This window comes from Armigeres subalbatus, chromosome 2 (assembly GCF_024139115.2).
Source record: "Armigeres subalbatus isolate Guangzhou_Male chromosome 2, GZ_Asu_2, whole genome shotgun sequence".
Classification (NCBI taxonomy): Eukaryota; Metazoa; Arthropoda; class Insecta; order Diptera; family Culicidae; genus Armigeres; species Armigeres subalbatus.
This window is the reverse complement of record NC_085140.1, coordinates 180177668-180195701: the sequence shown is the minus strand read 5'-3', so window position 1 is coordinate 180195701 and position 18034 is coordinate 180177668. Positions and strand designations below refer to the sequence as shown.

Sequence of the window (18034 nt, the reverse complement as noted above, 5' to 3'; positions counted from 1 at the left end):
TCGGTTCGCTCATATTTATTGCTTCATTCATCCAGCCCTGCTTTCAACCTTGAAATCAAAAACGATATAATCATTTTATCGACTTAGGGAACGTCCATAAATTACGTTACGCTTAGAGGGAGAGGGGGTTTGCTTGAAGTGTAACGATCCATGCAAAATTTTCAGATGCTCCATACAAAAATTGTGCATAGGAGGGAAGTGGTGTTGAAAATGCCAATTGTACCGTTACGTAATTAATGGATCTTCCCTTATCATCGTTGTTTGGTAAAATCCTTCAAAATGATTCAGATTCAAAACCAAGCACATACCTATCATGAGCGCTCGTAATGTGGCAGATGACCGGAAGCCCGCTATATTTTCATTTGGTCACTTGAAAATGAGTACGAGTACGGTGTTCAGATCTGCTCATGACGTGACTCACTCTGCTCGTATCGATAAGGTAAACGCTTTTCACCGCCTTCCGTGGAACGACCGTATCAATTTACCCCGGGCACAACCATGCTTTAGACCCTTGCTGCAGACATTTTAATGAAGTTTGTAAAAAGTTTGATTTCAATATTAGTAGAGTACATAGTTTATACGAATAGAAATAAATTAATTTAAATCAGTCTGTGCGGCTTTTTAGTTTAAAGTTGTAGATGGTGGTGTTGTTTCAAAAGCGGAAACCACGATTGTTCCCTCTGGTGTAAGATGCAATCATACGTTATCACACCAAGCCATTGAATCTTTGACATACCACCGCAATCCGCTACATTGATAAAATGAAAACCTCAACGAAAACAAATCGATCAATGTAGTTATGCCCCTATGATTCTTAGCGCGAGAGTTTAACAATTTTATGCGACTCAATCAAGAATAAGGGATTTGTAAGGATCAAATTTATTATTATTATCTTTATTTGAGAGGTTTTCGGCCCTGGGTCGGTTCACCTCGTATAAGAATCAAATCTCGCGTGATTTTTGAAAACGTCGTAAGTCCAAAAGAGAGGCTCTCTTTGTTTACTTTCTCTTTCGATGATTACAAAGCCATACTAACATTTACATTGGGTTTTCCAGTACCGATCTGAAGAAAATAGCTTTGTCTAGTGTGCTGATGTGAAAATATTGCAACAAATTTTAAACTAGCCTGGATATTAACAAAAGAGAGCGTAATGAAAGAGAGTCTCTCATATGGACTTACGACGTTTTCAAAAATCACGCGAGAAATGTATTGTACCAAACCCTGATGATTACACCCAGCAACGATTGGTTGAATTTTTGAGTCTCCTCATGAGATGAAAAAAATGATTCAAATAAATAAGCTCGAGCTTGTATCCTAAATACTGCCTAGTTGTTTGCAAGCATCAGAGGTGAAAATGGAATTCTCGTTAAAAAATCGAAACCGGATTTTCACAAAAGTTAAAACGGACGAAATATATTTACCTGAGACAAATCACCCGAGGTATCGTTCACAGATTACGTAATATAATACGAGTTATTCCAACGCTATAATAAAAAAGCGTTGTCTTTACAAAGGTATACAACTGACGATAAGAGCGTTCCGTAATTTCTGAACTGGGTTTAAGCAGATGGGGCCCATATTTCGTCTCCAGTATTTACGCCTTTCCATTTATCGTTAGCCGTCGAGTTTTCCAGCAATGAATTGCTGTTCCTGTGCTCATCTGTGGAATGTTTTCTTGTTGAAAGGTGTTATAAAAGTCCGTCGAGTGGAGAACGGAAGAGAAACTCGGGTTCCTGCTGCAAAACTCTATAGAAAAGCTTCCTTTCTCCGGGTTCTCTGCTAATGACATCGGCTTTAATTTGATACAGGACCGCCGCGCCGGAGGTACGGAAAGGATGCCTCAATCCTCTGCTATACATAATGAATTTCCATCGGCTAAATATGGTGATGTTTGGTGTGAGAAAGGTGAAGGATATTATGAAGTTTCTATCGGGCGAGTGATGCAAGGCACAATGTTTATTTCGTGCGATGATGGAATTCTCCAAATTTAGGTGTGATATTGTATCCTTTCCAGACATGAGTGATGGGATCAAAAACAATGGCATGTGTTGTGAGTAGGATGTCGGGCGAGTTTATTGTTTCTGACACCCTATAACAGTTGATGAAAATTAATTATAAAAACTTTTTAGCAATGGCCGTACACCGCTCGAGAAGGACATGGAAAATATAACACAATCAGTCTAATCGTGGCAAATCCGCTGAAATAAATTTCATTGTGTACTATCATGAACGCCGTGGGTTGTCTACGGGGAAAACGAGGACCACGCCTCACTGCGTAAGGGGGAAGAGATAAAAATTCGCGCTTCACAGCAATCCACTATAGCTATGAGCGATACGCACCTGAGTTAGTTGCGATGAAGCGTAATACGACACCCGGGACGGACAGACCGATTCCGGCTTGGTGTAGACGGACTCCGTGGTGGCCAACCCGTTTTGTTGGCTGTGTGCGTGGTTCAGCGGGAGCAGAGCCGTTGCGTATGGCGACGGGGACGGCGTACTTCGGAACCCTGAAAATAAATACGCCGCAGGGGTAAACAACGATATCAATTACTTGGTATGGCGATGGAAGGCGGGAAAAAAAGGAGAGAAACCCAGTCATGACGAATGATGATATTCTTCGTTCAGAATTATGAGGGGGAAATCTCGGTAGGACGGAGTGGCACGGCGGATTGAGTTACACAGAGCTGATGAACTAGAGTGATTATAAAATGTTGGAGGTTGAGGTAAAAGTGTCAATAAATAAGTGAGGTACATTTCACATTTCTCTGGATATTACAAACACGTTTGTAGCCATAACCATTTCCAACAGATTTAAAAAATATATAATTGTAGATTTATGATGACAAATAGTGAATACCCTAATAAAGATTGGAAATAAACTGGTGCTACTCGAAATTCCTGAATTTCATTGATAAGGTAACCAACACTTTTTCTTACAGAAAATTGCGTAAAAAAGTCTCACTCATTAATTAGCACTTATGGCACATTATCCTTATTTTTTATTATTCTTTGGAATTCATTTGGGGATTTTTTCTCCCGGATTTCCACTAAAACTCTTTCTGACGAAGATTTTTTGATTTTTTCTCGTAGAACTCTTTGAAATTCCCTCCACAAAATCTTTGGAATTTCTACGAAAATTGTTGTGAAACTTTCACAGGACACTTGAAGGATTTTCTAATACAGTAATATCCCGATTTTGTCACCCTCCTGGTGAATTTTGGGGTGATAAAACAAGGTATGTGACAAAATTGGAAAAAAAATATTTTCATTTTTTTTAATTCATTCCACAAATATGAATCATTTCAAGCCTTGGAAAGGCCAAATGCGCGAACGGTACCCGTTATTTCTTGTCGAAATTGCTTACATAATATTTCCCAGGTACTCAGAAGTCGTTCGTAATAAACTACAGGCGGTGAAAGTTATTTCATGAAAATCAAAATAGTTTTTGGTATTATTTACGAAAATAAAAAGAATGACAATTTTTTTTGGGGTGACAAAATCGGGTCGAAAACGTGACAAAATCGGGACGTGATAAAATCGGGTCGAAAACGTGATAAAATCGGGGGTAGACAAAATCGGAGGTAGACAAAATCGGGGAGTGACAAAATCGGGTCAGTACTGTATAGCGTTGTAATAATTAGCTATTGAATAATATGAGCTGCGGGGCAGCAGGGACTATGTCCAGGGGCTTGATGATCCCTCCCCATCCCATCTGCGAGTTGTGGGGCTTGCCTAGGATGTGGTGGGGTTTAACAGTGGGCCCTGTTAAATTCCTATGAAAAGCTGCATGTATCCGCAAGTAGGCCCCACCAAAGCGACCGTGTGCCGCTCAAAGCGCACAAACCCAAGTCCTGGTGTTAGGTGGGACGCTAAACAGCCCTGACACGATGGAACTGCAAGTCGCTAGTCGATGAATTACATCCCCGCAACTTCGACGTCGTGGCGCTGCACGAGATTTGCTAAACAAGACAGAAAGTGTGGAAAAGCGGGCATCGAGCGGCTACCTTCTACCAAAGCTGTGGTACCACCAACGAGCTGAGAACCGGCTTCATAGTGCTGGGAAAAATGCACCAACGCGTGATTGGGTGGCAGCCAATCAACGCAAGGATGTGCAAGCTTTGGATAAAAGGCAGTTTCTTCAACTATAGCATCGTCAATGTGCACTTCCCATACGAAGGAAGAACCGACGACGAGAAAGAAGCGTTCTATTCACAGCTGGAGTAGACATACGATGAATGCCCACTGCGGGATGCCTAAATCGTCATCGGCGACATGAACGCTCAGGTAGGAAGGGAGGAAATGTATAGACCGGTCATCGGACCGGAAGAGTGGAAGAGAAGAATGCAGCATGGGCAAGATTGAGGGCGAGCAGGCGGGCTCGCGGGCGAACGGGCGAACGAGGCGAACGAGGCACGATATAAACGAGCGTGAAACACTCAAAACTCGATTTTCCGGAAGAAAAAGTGCGAGCAGGAAGATCGAGACCGTGAATAGACGGAGGAACTGTATCGCGCTAAAAACACACGAAAGTTCTATGAGAACTTCACCGTTCACGTAAGGGCCACGTGCCACAGCATGATATGGGTAAGCACATAATCGGGACCAGCTAATGCACAAACACGGATTTCCGGATAAACTGATACGGTTGATCAAAGCGACGATGGATGGAGGATGAAGTCCCTTCGAAACGCGCAGAGGGTTACGGCAAGGTGATGGTCTTTCGTGTCTGCTATTCATCATCGCTTTGGAAGGGGTAATACGAAGAGCAGGTATTAACACGAGTGGTCCGTCCACAAGTCCGTCCAGCTATTTGGCTTCGCCGACGACATAGATATTTATTATGACACGTAACTTTGAGAAGATGGAGGAAGCCTACATCAGACTGAAGAGGGAAGCTAAGCGGATCGGACTAGTCATCAACACGTCGAAGACGAAGTACATGATAGGAAGAGGTTCAAGAGAAGACAATGTGAGCCACCCACCGCGAGTTGGCATCGGTGGTGACGAAATCGAGGTGGTAGAAGAATTTGTGTACTTGGGCTCTCTGGTGACAGTCGAAAATGATACCAGCAGAAAAATTCGGAGACGCATAGTGGCTGAAAATCGTACTTTGGACTCCGCAAGACGCTCGGATCTGTAATGTTCGAGTTAAATGTATTGAGAGTGCGTTCGGTAAAACGAGCACGAGAGTCTCTGAAGAGATGGAATATGAATAAAAGATTCATTTGAACTTGAGCCGTAATCAAGAGCGGAGACTAACTTATAGCGTTTATTAAATTAATACGAAAGAGTTTCTTATTCCTGAAAAGTGATATCTACCTCGATTATAGTCCACCTTGTTATAACGTTAAAGCGGTTGTAGAAAGTTAACACGATCGAATAGAGTTCGCCGCCGTACCAAACTGACAATCTACAAAACGCTCATTAGACCGGTAGTCCTCTACAGACACGAGACCTGGACGATGCTCGTGGAGGACCAACGCGCACTTGGAGTTTTCGAAAGGAAAGTGCTGCGTACCATCTATGGTGGGGTGCAAATGGCGGACGGTACGTGGAGGAGGCGAATGAACCACGAGTTGCATCAGCTGTTGGGAGAACCATCCATCGTTCACACCGCGAAAATCGGACGATTGCTGTGGGCCGGGCATGTAGCCGGAATATCGGACAGTAACCCGGTTAACATGGTTCTCGACAACGATCCGACGCGCACAAGAAGGCGAGATGCGCAGCGGGCAAGGTGGATCGATCAGGTGGAAGATGAGTTGCGGACCTTCCGTAGACTGCGTGGTTGGCGACGTGTAGCCATGGACCGAGCCGAATGGAGAAGACTCTTATATACCGCACAGGCCACTTCAATTTTAGTCTGAATAAATAATAAATAATAATAATTATACGTCATCGTAGTGCAAGCCCGGGATTTTTTTTTGTTAGGTTTACTGGCGGGACTCTGAATAGAGTAGAAACCTCTTCGCCAGGCCTTTGATGATACCGTTGCGCAAATTCTTTCAAGATAGTTTACCAGCCGTACACGGAGCATGTCGTCCAAGAAGACGCTGTTGTAGACTACTTCAAAGGAATTACGTTTAAGATTTTTGTGCGGGTCATTTCGTCATAGTCATTTGCTCATGTATAGGTCTTTATTTTCTAGAAATTCTCTGATGCATTTTTTTTTAATGTATGCTGTCCTTTCCTTTCCTGTCCTTGTCCTGTCCTTTCCATCAATGTATTAACTGACTCAGAATGTTGATTATCAGATCAAATGAAAGTACTCATAATATTTATTCTTTTGTTATTTAACATGACACATGAGACTCCTTTTGAAGCAGTTCGCCAGCCGTACAAGGATCATGTCGTCCATAAAGACACTGTTGTAACTGTTTCAAAAGGTTTTATATTTTTTAAGCGGATTGATTGATAATCATTTATGTAATGTTGGTAGTCATTCATGTCGTTGTAATAATATACTGTTTGTCGTAGGTTATTGGTTCAGCTATAAGGTTCGTTATGATTTTGTTTTAACTTGTTTTTGTCATGTTTATGGTTTGTCTCTTTTGCTCCTGTACTGTATTATATAAGGATTTACCAAATTTTTATTTAGAATTGTGTCTAAGTTTTCCAGTCTATTGTATTTCTACACAGCAAATAATTTTGAAAATTCAACGACGTGTAAAACTGCAGGTTACCCCATTAATCGAATTAACATTCGATGTTCAATTAAATTTGATTGAATTTTACAAGCAAGCACCGTTTAAATTTATTTCGATATAAACGAATAGTGAGATCGATTGAATGTTACGTTTATTTGCATGCTCCAAATATGTGCATGAAAATACATTTAAAATCACAACATATTTTTATCTGTGTAGTTCGTCGATGTTTATTTCAATGTGCGCACTGAATAGCCTTTGCAGCACTTAAAAAAATTAAACGTGCTGAGCGATTCAGCTGGTTTTAATGATCTTGATTAATTTCCTTAGGGATAATTCTCGAAATGTGAATGGAACATGTCGTCCATTATTTGTATAATTATTTTCCTTTTAAAGTATGAGCAAGTTTTTCTTACCTTGAAGACGATGTTCTTATTATCTACTCACTTATAACCTATGTTATTTCTCACGAGTTTCATTTCCTTTTTCCATTGTATGTAGAATATGTCTGAAATCATATATATGTATACGATTAGTACTATACACAGATAGAAAAATCCACTGAAATTTACGCTAAAAATCATGCACATAAATGGAACACCATTATAAGCGTAATTTCATACGGGATATAGCCTAAATGTATACAATATTCGACGTGAATCGTCAATATTGAATACAAGTTGTAGGCAATCTTGTTAGCAAGAGGAGCATTTCAGCGTAGAATGGCGTAAATTTTCGCATGTCAAGTTTTACGCGTTGTTTATTTTTCATTATTCTTTTCTGTGTATGTTAGATGGTTGATATGCAAGTATTTAATTTTGATTATTGCATGCTTGATCTTACGTTTATATATTCAGCTCAACAAAACAGAAGCTCAGAAAAACAAAACGAAAAATATGTATAGAATGTTTGTTAGATTGTTAAATATTTGGAAGGATCTTTTATTCTGAAAATCCAGCGAAGTCTTCTTCATCGCTGATCCCGGCAAAATCCGATGGAAGTAATGAGCTGTTCGAAGTATCTCCGTCTGACTCCTCATTCGTTTCGTATTCGGATTCAACCATTGTATTATATAGTGATTTGGTGAGTTTTTTCATCTTCTGTTTATCTGGTGCAGCTTCATGCCATTGTTCGATATTAATTTCGCTCCGTTCTATGTCTTGCCAAATGCAGTTTCGCCAGGAATATGCGGGTCTTCCTCTTTTCTTTTTTGAAGGTATTTTGTATTCTAAAGCTGTTTTTAGTATACCTTCGTGGTTACTTCTGATTATGTGTCCGAAATAATTCAGTCTAGCAGTTCTTATTTTGTTATTTATGGTTCGGTTGTTAAGCCAGTTCGGCGCAATATGCGGATTTTCTCTTTCTTCTGCGTTGTTGTTCGCGTCTTCAAGGTTAGCGTTATTTGTTTGATTGTTATTTTCTGTTCGTTCATCTGTGTTGTCCATATTTTCTTCAATCACTATGTCTTCCCGTGTAGTTATCTCTTGGTTTTCATTGTCTGTTTCCTTTTTACTGAGTTCTTTGAGTATAAGAATCATTTCGTTTTCCATTCTTCTTAGAGCATTCCTATTTCTCTTTAATATAGTTGAGACTTCCATTCCATATGTGGCCACCGGTGTGACCAAACAGTGATATAATCGTTTTACCGTATCCCATTTCAACTTATGTTTCCGGAGAAAAGAGCATAGGTGGAAAAATGCTTTGTATGCTTTACTAATCCTATCTGATGTAGTTGATCCTCTTGATAAGCTACTTGTTACGTGGATTCCCAAATATCGCATCATAGTAACTACCTTCAGTTCGTATTTTCCAAATTTCTTGTTTGTTTCTGGGGCAACATTGTAGATATCATACGGGTCTCTAAAGAGGACTTTTGTTTTATTGGTATTGATTTCCAATCCTATTGATGCTAATAACGGTATAATTTGGTCCAGCAATTTCTCAACATCTTCTTCATTTTCGCATAAAAACAAAATGTCGTCTGCATAACATAATATGCATGGTAAAAGTAAATAATTTGTTTGTTCAAGTCTGACTTCTGGCCATACTTCTTGAACTAATTTTAACACATGGTTCAGCATAATAATGAAAAGCGCTGGACTCAAAGGACATCCCTGTTTAATGCCTCTCTGTTTGTTTCGTATTGTTGTGCGTTGTCCAAACCATTGAATGGACGTATTTTCATGCAGGCAGGCTGTGATGATTCTGTTAATCAAAGCTCGAGGTATCCCGAGCTGATCTAAGATCATTGCTGCTTTCGTCGTATCTATTTTGTCGAATGCTGGTTTATGTCAATTGACACCACGATTGTTTTCAGGCCTTTTCTCCATCTTTCGTCTAGAATGCGTCGTAATACAAATATTTGGTCTGCAGCACTGCGCTTGGCTTGAAATGCCATTTGGTAATTTGGTATTGGTCCGAGTTCATCCATAAGTCGCTTCAATAGGATTTTTGCATATATCTTATAGACTGTTGGACAAAGAGTTATGCACCTAAAGTCATCAGTACTTTTGGGATTCGGAATTTTTGGAATTGGCACTTGCATTGTGTTTGACCATTCTTTCGGGACAGTGTTTGTTCTGTATACTTCCTTCAAGACTTCGGTAATAGCCTCCAATACTGTTTCGGATGCATATTTTATTAGTTCATTGTTGATGTTGTCCGTTCCTGGGGCACTGTTGTTTCTGATTGACCATATGATCATTTGTATTTCTTCCCTTGTTGGCTCTGGGCCTGCGCTTTTACCATCATTTTCGGGGAGAGGTTCAGGTTGTCCGTTTTCATTATCGAATGAGTTCAGTTTTCGTTCCCATTGTTGAATATTGATGTACGTTTTTCTCTTGTTTTCACGATGCCTTCGATGTGCTTTGATAAATTTAAATGTTTGAGTCATTCGAGACTCATAGCCGTTTAGGTGGTCCAACGTGCTTGCGGTGTCGTTCAGTGTTTCCCGGAAGTCTTCCATATTGTTTTTTATGTTTTATTTATTGTCGTCAATCATAATTGTAGACCTATTTACATTTGTATTCTTAACTATTCTAAATAACATTAAATAATGTTGATACTGTTTAAACTTATTGTAAAGTGTCATTAGCTTATAATACGAGAGAAGATCTGTTTCAGCTGTGTTTTGGACATCGATAAGTCAATAGTGTCACAATGTTTATTATAAGTGATCATCATTTGATTCATTGGGCCATTTTTTGCATAGTTTGTTCGATGATAATTTACGGAGAATATTTGACGATGTCGTAAAGATCGTAATGGAACATAAAAATTAAGTTTTGATAATAGCTCCGTTGAGTCAATTCTGTTTGAAACAATATTGTTTATAAAAGTTACCATTGCTAAATCTCGACGCACTTTCAGTGAATGAATATTGATGAGCTTACAACGAGCTACATATGGTGGCAATGGAAATTCGGTCCACCCTAACTTTCGTAGTGCATATAATAAAAATTGTTTTTGAACTGACTCAATTCTGTCGGCATGAATAGCTGAAAATGGGGACCAAACTATGCTGCAATATTCTAAGATTGGCCTTACATAAGCTGTATATAGTGTTTTTATTGTGTATGGGTCCTGGAAATTGTAACAGAATCGTTTTATAAAACCTAACATGTTGTTGGATTTGCTTACAATTAAGTTATAATGATCGATGAAAGTTAGTTTTGAATCCAATATTACTCCCAAATCTCTTACTCTATTGCTTCTTACTACGTTCTGATCATCAAAACTAATATTTGCGCTGAGTATGTTTCGTTTTCTGCTGAAGGTTATTGAGTTGCATTTTTTTATATTCAACTGTAGAAGACTTTTTTTTACACCATGTATGGAATACCAATATTTCATCTTTGAATGTATCGATATCCTCGACAGTTTTGATTTTTAGGAAAAGTTTCATGTCATCTGCATAAATTAAGACATTCAATTTATGAAGCACAAGAGGGAGGTCATTTACAAATAAAATAAAAAGTATCGGACCTAAATGAGATCCTTGAGGAACTCCAGAAGAGGCTTGTATTGGGGTTGATAATTTTCCTTTGAATCTTACAATTTGAACCCGACTTGTTAGATACGATTCAAGCCAATGAAGAAGTTTTGGTTGAATTCCCATCTTCTGCAGTTTGAACAAAAGCATGGGTAAATCAACGCGATCAAAAGCTTTGCTAAAATCTGTGTACAAGGCTTCTACATGGTGACCACTATCCATTGCATCCAAAGAATAATTAACGAATTCTGTTAGATTTGTGGCTGTCGAACGACCTTTAAAGAAACCGTGTTGCTTAGATGTGATTCGATTTTAATTTGAACAAATTTTTTCATTAACAATTGCTTCGAACAATTTCGGTATGCAAGATATAAGAGCAATACCACGATAGTTACGAACATTGGATTTTATACCAGATTTAAAAATTGGAACTAAAAATGATTTTTTCCATATTAACGGAAAACATCCTGATTCCAGTGACATGTTGAAAATCCAGAATAATGGAGCAGTAAGTTCAATTGCTAGAGTCTTAATAAACACTGGAGGTATTTCATCGGGTCCGGAGCTCTTAGACCCATCTAGATGTTTCAGGGCATCACAAATTTCGTGTACATTCAGATGGTTGACGCAAACGTCATTTGAAAACTCAGGATAAAAATCGAAAAAGTCGCGATCTCGATCATCTTCTGAGTGGGTAGTGTATACTTCTTTAAAGAAATCGGCAAACAAATTACATATTTCCTCTGGACCATTACCTGTTCTACCATCTAAATAAAGTTTCGATGGAAAATTGGCTGATTTTAATTTAGTGTTCACATAGCTGAAAAAATGTTTTGGACTAGTCTTGATTTCACGTTCAGTTTTTAAATTATATTCATTGTATGCGATATTTATAGCACAGTTCAGTTGATCACAAATATTAAGATACTCCTCTAAATAATGTTGAAGATTATGCTTCTTGTAGTTTTTATGTGCTTTCTGCTTGCGATTTTTAAGATTTCTAATATCTCTTGTAAACCAAATTGGATTTTTCGATACAGCATGACTTCTCCGTCTTTTAACCGGCACTTCTTCCATTATTATATTGTGCAATGTGTTATAAAACTTTTCTGTCGCTTTATCAACATTGTGTTCGTTCCTTATAGCAGTTTGCCAATCTATATTCTTCAGTTTATGCTTTATATTTCCGTAGTTGGCTGATTGATAATCGAAGATTTCTTCAAACTCACATTCGATTGGTATATCATTAACGTGTACAAACAAAGAGAATTCAATTGCTGTGTGGAATACTTCATTTCGCCAAAGAGGAGCTAGTGATTCATTTACACAAAAATCTTCATAACAGTTAGTCAGCAGTAGATCTAGATAACACTTTTGGATATTCTTCACATGATTGATTTGATTTAATCCTAAGTTAGCAATTTTATCGAATACAAAATGCAATAGCTCATTTTCCCCTATGACTGGAAGTAAAATGCTCTCATTGTCACAGTCCGGTATGAAATCTACATTTCTTTGGTTAAAATCACCATATATATGCACTTTTTACTTCAGGAGGCAAGCCAGATAAAACATTCTCGACGATACCAAAAATTTATCATAAATATCTCTGCGAGCATTATTTGGAGGAATATAAACTGAAGCAAAAACATGAGTTTCACCTGAAATTTGTACCTTGGCCCACACTTGTTCAAAATCATTGAATTTATCCGTTTTAATTATTTCTGAATTGAAAATTGTGGATACTGCAACCAAAACACCTCCTCCTGATTTTTTTCCAGACCGTTCGTAGTCTCGGTCATCTCTGTAAACGTTGTAACTATTACCAAAAACTTCTTCATTTTTAACACTATCGTCATGTATTCCACTACTTGCCTTCGAAGCTCCATAACTTTGTTTGAATGTTCAGCTTCACCTGGGTCCGAGTGGTAGAACTGGCATACTAATGCCGAGAACAAGCAGTGTCCATCTGAAGGCATTCTTCTCACTAACACACTTCCTCTAGCATAACGCATATGCTCCATTATAAGTGTCTTCTATGTTTTCTTCTGTATGTAATATTCACTATTTTCATTTGCTACTGTAAGTATGGTTAAAATATTATTCGTCTCAATGAATCTAGCAGTCAATTTCCTATGAATGTCGATAGATTTGAATCCATTTTCTACAAATATTTATCTAATTAGCTTCCATTCTGTTTGTCTAATACCAATCTACGAAAGGTTACCTATGTTATATCTACATCATCACTTTCTATGATGATATAAATATAAAGATAACAGTCTTGAGTTTTTCTAGAGATTGCAATTTTGTTAACTATTAAGTGTTTACAGAATGAATACGAAAATCTCAACGCTAATATACTTTACAAGAAGAGAATCAACCTGATATAAATACACGAATAGAGGCAGTGTATCTACTTAGCTCTTTGGTACTACTTACTAGTAATACTACTATTGCTAATGCTTTTACTACGAATAATATAATAATTACTAAGACAACTGTAACTACACCTAAGCGCTACAGTGGATGATCGTTAGCTTCCGCAGTTTTTCTTATTTCTGTATAAGGTTGGTAAAGACGCGTACTGGGCCCTGCCGGCACCTCTAACTTTACGCATAGTCTACTGACGATATAGGGTGTGCCAGAGTTCAATGCGTATATTAGGGGCGTGGAGCGTCAAGTTTCAAATGATTCCGTTCAGATATTTAAGAATTATAGATTACAATTAGACAACATTTTTATGTATGTTTCACAATATAAAAATATGCATGTAATTGAAAACTTGTTTTAAGCCTTAGTCGATTTGCTAAATATTAAATAATGTGTACACAATACAAAGAGCAAATAATTATTGGTAATGGATTTAATTTAACTGCATTAAACTATATTATATCGAGATACTTGACGAACCACCGTCGATCCCATCATCCGTGGACAGGGAATAATAATTATACGTTATCGTAGTGCAAGCCCGGGATTTTATTTAAAAAAAAAACTTTATTATTTTGAGATTTTTATCTGAACTAGACAGACAAATTGCATTTCACTTATAATTTGCAATTGATACTTCATCATTGACCACAATATGCCTTAATAACACCAAGAAATAGTTTTGGCCACGATTCGACTTTTTCACTCCTATGTGCGTTGGCGAATCAGCATTCTGGTATGGAAACTGCGTGAAGACGCGTAGTATATTGTAACTTAGTCCCCCTAGGGCCGAAATGTTAGATGTTTCATCAAAATGTGGAAAATTTCAGGTGTTCCAAGTTTCCCATATTTTATTTTGATACTTTTATCGCCTAATGAGGGAATAACCAAAAGGCGTTTAGTCTCGGGGAGCATTTTGGGGCCTCTTTCTTCTTTCCCTGGCTAACGTTTGCTCATCAAGAAAACTAAAGTATACAAAGAAATGTTAAAAATGAGCCTTTTTTTGACGTAAACTACGTCTAAGGGGAAGAGTCAGATACAGGGTATCAAATGAAAATTTCAAAACTGGGGACCGTCACGAAATCATGTAAGATTTCTAACATTAATAGGTCATTTATCTTACAATGGATTTTAATGATTTATATATCAATCGATTCGTAAACTCTCCACCAATTTGCCAGTAGTATTGAAACTATTGATTATCAACGCTAAACTATTTGAAATTTTAGTTCTTCCATGCATCATGCATCCACTATACAGCGCGTCCCAATCCTTGGTAATTGCCTACTTTTAGGGTATTATCTATTATTGAACTGGGTTGTATGAATGGGGTGGCCCAGTCCCTATCTCCCTCATAGAGTGGGAGATGCTGCTAAAACTGGGTAGTATTGTAGTAGTTGTCGATGGTTCCTTCTCTTCTATATAGAGCGGAATAGTTGGTTCAGTATACTACAATATTAAATATTGCATTTGGCTTTACGTAGTTTACGTCGAGCGGTTGTGTCTTGTATACAACCCCAAATTTTTTTTGAGAGAGCAATTAATTAATGAGAAAGAATCAAATAATAAAGAGTCTCATTTGAACCACCTCACGCGCAAGTAATTCATTAATTACCGAAAATAGTGCCACCGCATGGCCATCGGCGGGGCTCGTCGCCCCACCGGACTGTTCAATTGCTAATATTGATTTATCTACGTATTTTTTTAATGGAAAATTTTGATTTCTTTATGAAAACTTCTTCTTCTATAAATGCCAATAAAAACCAATTTTTGCGTTACGTTACCATACTGGAGTATTGTAGCATTGTATGGTCGCCTTACTTAACCACACATGAAGAAAGAATAGAATCAGTACAAAAACAATTTCTACTATACGCTCTTCGTAAATTAGGTTGGACGTCATTTCCTCTTCCATCTTATGAATCACGTTGCATGCTTATAAACATACAAACATTGAAACAGCGTCGAGAGTTTGCAACGGTTTCATTTGTTAACGATATAGTATCTCAACGTGTTGACTCAACTGAAATTTTGTCGAAATTAAATTTTCTCGGCTACTTCGACATAGGACATTATTTTTCACTAACCACCGCCGAACAAATTATGCCAAATTTGGACCTCTTAACCGAATGATGGCTGTTTATAATCAACACTGCGAAGCTATTGACTTAACAATGTCTCGGCATAACATTAAACAATATTTTCAATAAACAAACATAAGAAATTCAACAATTTAAATTCATAATTACAAACAACTCTAGCAAAAAAAAAATGTTTACGTTTTTTATTGTATTTCATAATCTACTATAGCATTACGGAAGAAAAAAAACATGTATATGTATTTGTACTAGTCTACGTCGGTTGACGAAATAAATAAATAAATAAATAAATGGATCTTCCCTAATGAATACTAAGCTGTGAGGCGGTAATTGCCCAATGGGGGTTGTAATGCCAATAAGAAGAAGAAGCTATTTAAATTTTTCTATAGTATTTTCCTAATCGCAAGGATTAGCCAACAAAAGTTCTCATGTACACCTCAATCCGCACGCGAAAATAAAGTCGAAATATTGAGTCACTATGTGATTTATGTTGTGAACCACTAACGGTACTGGCTCCCGAATTTTTTTTTCTTCATATGACATGTCGCCATGCTTTCGTACATTCGTGACATGCCTGAAAGATAGACCTTAACACTACCGCCATCGAGGTGGGAAATTCTCCTACTTAATAATAAATCTAGTCAAACATGTGCCACGGCCCCCTCACTTCGTATACTTACAGGACTTTTTCGATTCACTGATGGGGTATTTGTTGAGGCTTGCAATCGTCGCGTACGATCCACTGTTCGCACTGGGTGGTCGCCCCAGGGGGTCCAGACGGATGAAAACGTTCTGATGGCTGCCATACGCAGCAGTGGTAAAGCTGGTGCTGTTTGTTGTTTTCCGAAGCCCGTGCGATGGGGAAGCGAGGTGGAAAATAAGACAAAAAGTTTAGTTCAAAATGTTCGCAGCTACTTTCATGCACCAACAGCGTCGGTTGTCGGGTTGGCTACGGGTGAGAGCAAGTTTTCGACCAATAGTTGGCGCCATATTGTGCGATGCCTGAATCCCGAACAAGTTTTGGCTGTAGATGCATAGAAGGATTATAATCATTATGTGATAGTGGAAATGTTGTGCCGTGTCTCCGACATGCGTTTAACCCTGAAGCTCTAGAGTATGAATCGTATGTAAATGGGATCCCAAGGCACGAAGAACTCAATGGTGCCACACTCTTCTGTGGTTCGAAATGGGAAAACTTGATTGTTGTTCACCCTGGCGACATATGGTCAAACATGTCTATGATTTCAGACGAATTTGGTTATGTGGGTTATGTTGTCGGGTGGGAGTTTTCAACTACACTAGAAGAAAATGCTTTAAAAATATTTCCCCAGAAAACACGTTTCGAAAGTTGAGTAAATGGATTAATCTTCGTCAGAATAATCGTGACCTACGAGGATCATCAGTATCAAGTCTGATGGACAATAAAATAATTCGATTTGCTCCAAGTGCACGGAACCGCAAAATCATATCACACTTGTTTGCTACTTTTCCTCCAACGATGTGGCAAGACAATCACTTTCAATTATTCGGTTTGGCATCCATTCGAGCATGGAAAACAATCCATCAAGAACTCGACGTGGGGTGATAAATTGTTGCACATTTCCGGAATTCCCCCCACCCCCGATCCTGTGTAAACAGATGTAGCTTCAGATACCGCTGTGTTGCCCTTGTACTGTGGCTGCAAAGTCAAACTGTGCATAGAGTGTTGCTGTGGAGCGCGTTGAGGGTATAAGTGAAACTGTGTCGAAGAATCATTACTCACTGTAGCGAGTCCTGGCGTATCTGCTTGCGGGCTCTCACGTACATCGCGCTGGCAATGAGCCCCACAACCAGCACCAGGCCGAGAGCACAGGCCACGGCACCGAGGAGAGCAGGCCCTTGAGGGGGAGCGATTTCCGCTGCCGGGAGACGATGTCGCGGCGGGTAGATACCTAAAATTAAAAGAAAGTTTGTGTACATAGAAACAATATGTTCATTATCAACAATTACAAGAGCTGAGCAAGTTGGAAAGTTAACAACAAATTAAAAACCATAACAATCCAGCCAGCGGCTGACTTTCATTTATATTCATAATCGCTTGTTCTGCGATCAAAAATTCCTATTTTGTACTATGACAAACTTCTTTACTGTGCACCCTATTATGTTAAAACAATATTTTGGCTGTAACTTCGACCGTGTTTTAATAAAAATAAAAATATAAATATAAATATAAACCAATAATATCAGCCGAATTAAGTAAAAAAGTGTGTCTCAAAGTTGTCAACTCAATTCGTTGAAATAATGCGATAACAGCTTCTCCGTATTGCTTGGTGTACAAGAAAGGCAAGAAACGAGTGAAAATTAATGTTGAATGAGGAAGCATCAAGAAGCACCATACTGAATGATGCTGTTGTTTATATTCCTTAAAATTTGGTAAGATGTTTCTCGTTAGCTTCGAATGTGGTAACCCAATTTCGGTTGAAAAGCTTTTCTTCTTTTCGTTCATGGTACAGGAAGTGGGTTTAATCACGATAAACCACGCGGACGAAACTCAAAAAAGCACTCGACAATCCATCAGCGTGCTGTTGGAATTTTTCTGCTAATTTAATAACGAGGAGATAAACATCAACTATTTGAGATCATTTTTCAAAATGGGATAGATGGTTGTTTTCGGGCTTGGGTGATTTATATCGATAAAAATTTTAATCATTTTTTATTCATTACAGTTCGAAAGGGTTATTTGGGAGTACTTCCGGGACATAGTCTGAGGAAATTGAAATGCGTTTCCCGACCGTTTATTGTGTCTTGGGTCTCCAGTAGCCTTGTGAGCCAAGGCGTAGGATTGCCAATCCGGAGATGGCGAGTTCGATTCTCGGTCCGGTCTA

The 18034-nt window shown here is 38.4% G+C and overlaps 1 protein-coding gene across 6 annotated transcripts in view; it reads right to left on the bottom strand.

Moving 5' to 3' along the window:
- LOC134211318 (tyrosine-protein kinase RYK) overlaps positions 1 to 18034 on the bottom strand; it is a 236412-nt gene that overhangs the window by 72755 nt on the left and 145623 nt on the right. For all 6 annotated transcript variants that reach the window (XM_062688071.1, XM_062688072.1, XM_062688074.1 and 3 more), the window contains 3 exons: positions 16933 to 17101; positions 15851 to 15999; positions 2341 to 2507 (listed from right to left, as the gene is read on the bottom strand). In XM_062688071.1, the coding sequence (XP_062544055.1) occupies positions 2341 to 2507; positions 15851 to 15999; positions 16933 to 17101 (485 nt within the window). The remainder of the gene's footprint in view (positions 1 to 2340; positions 2508 to 15850; positions 16000 to 16932; positions 17102 to 18034) is intronic.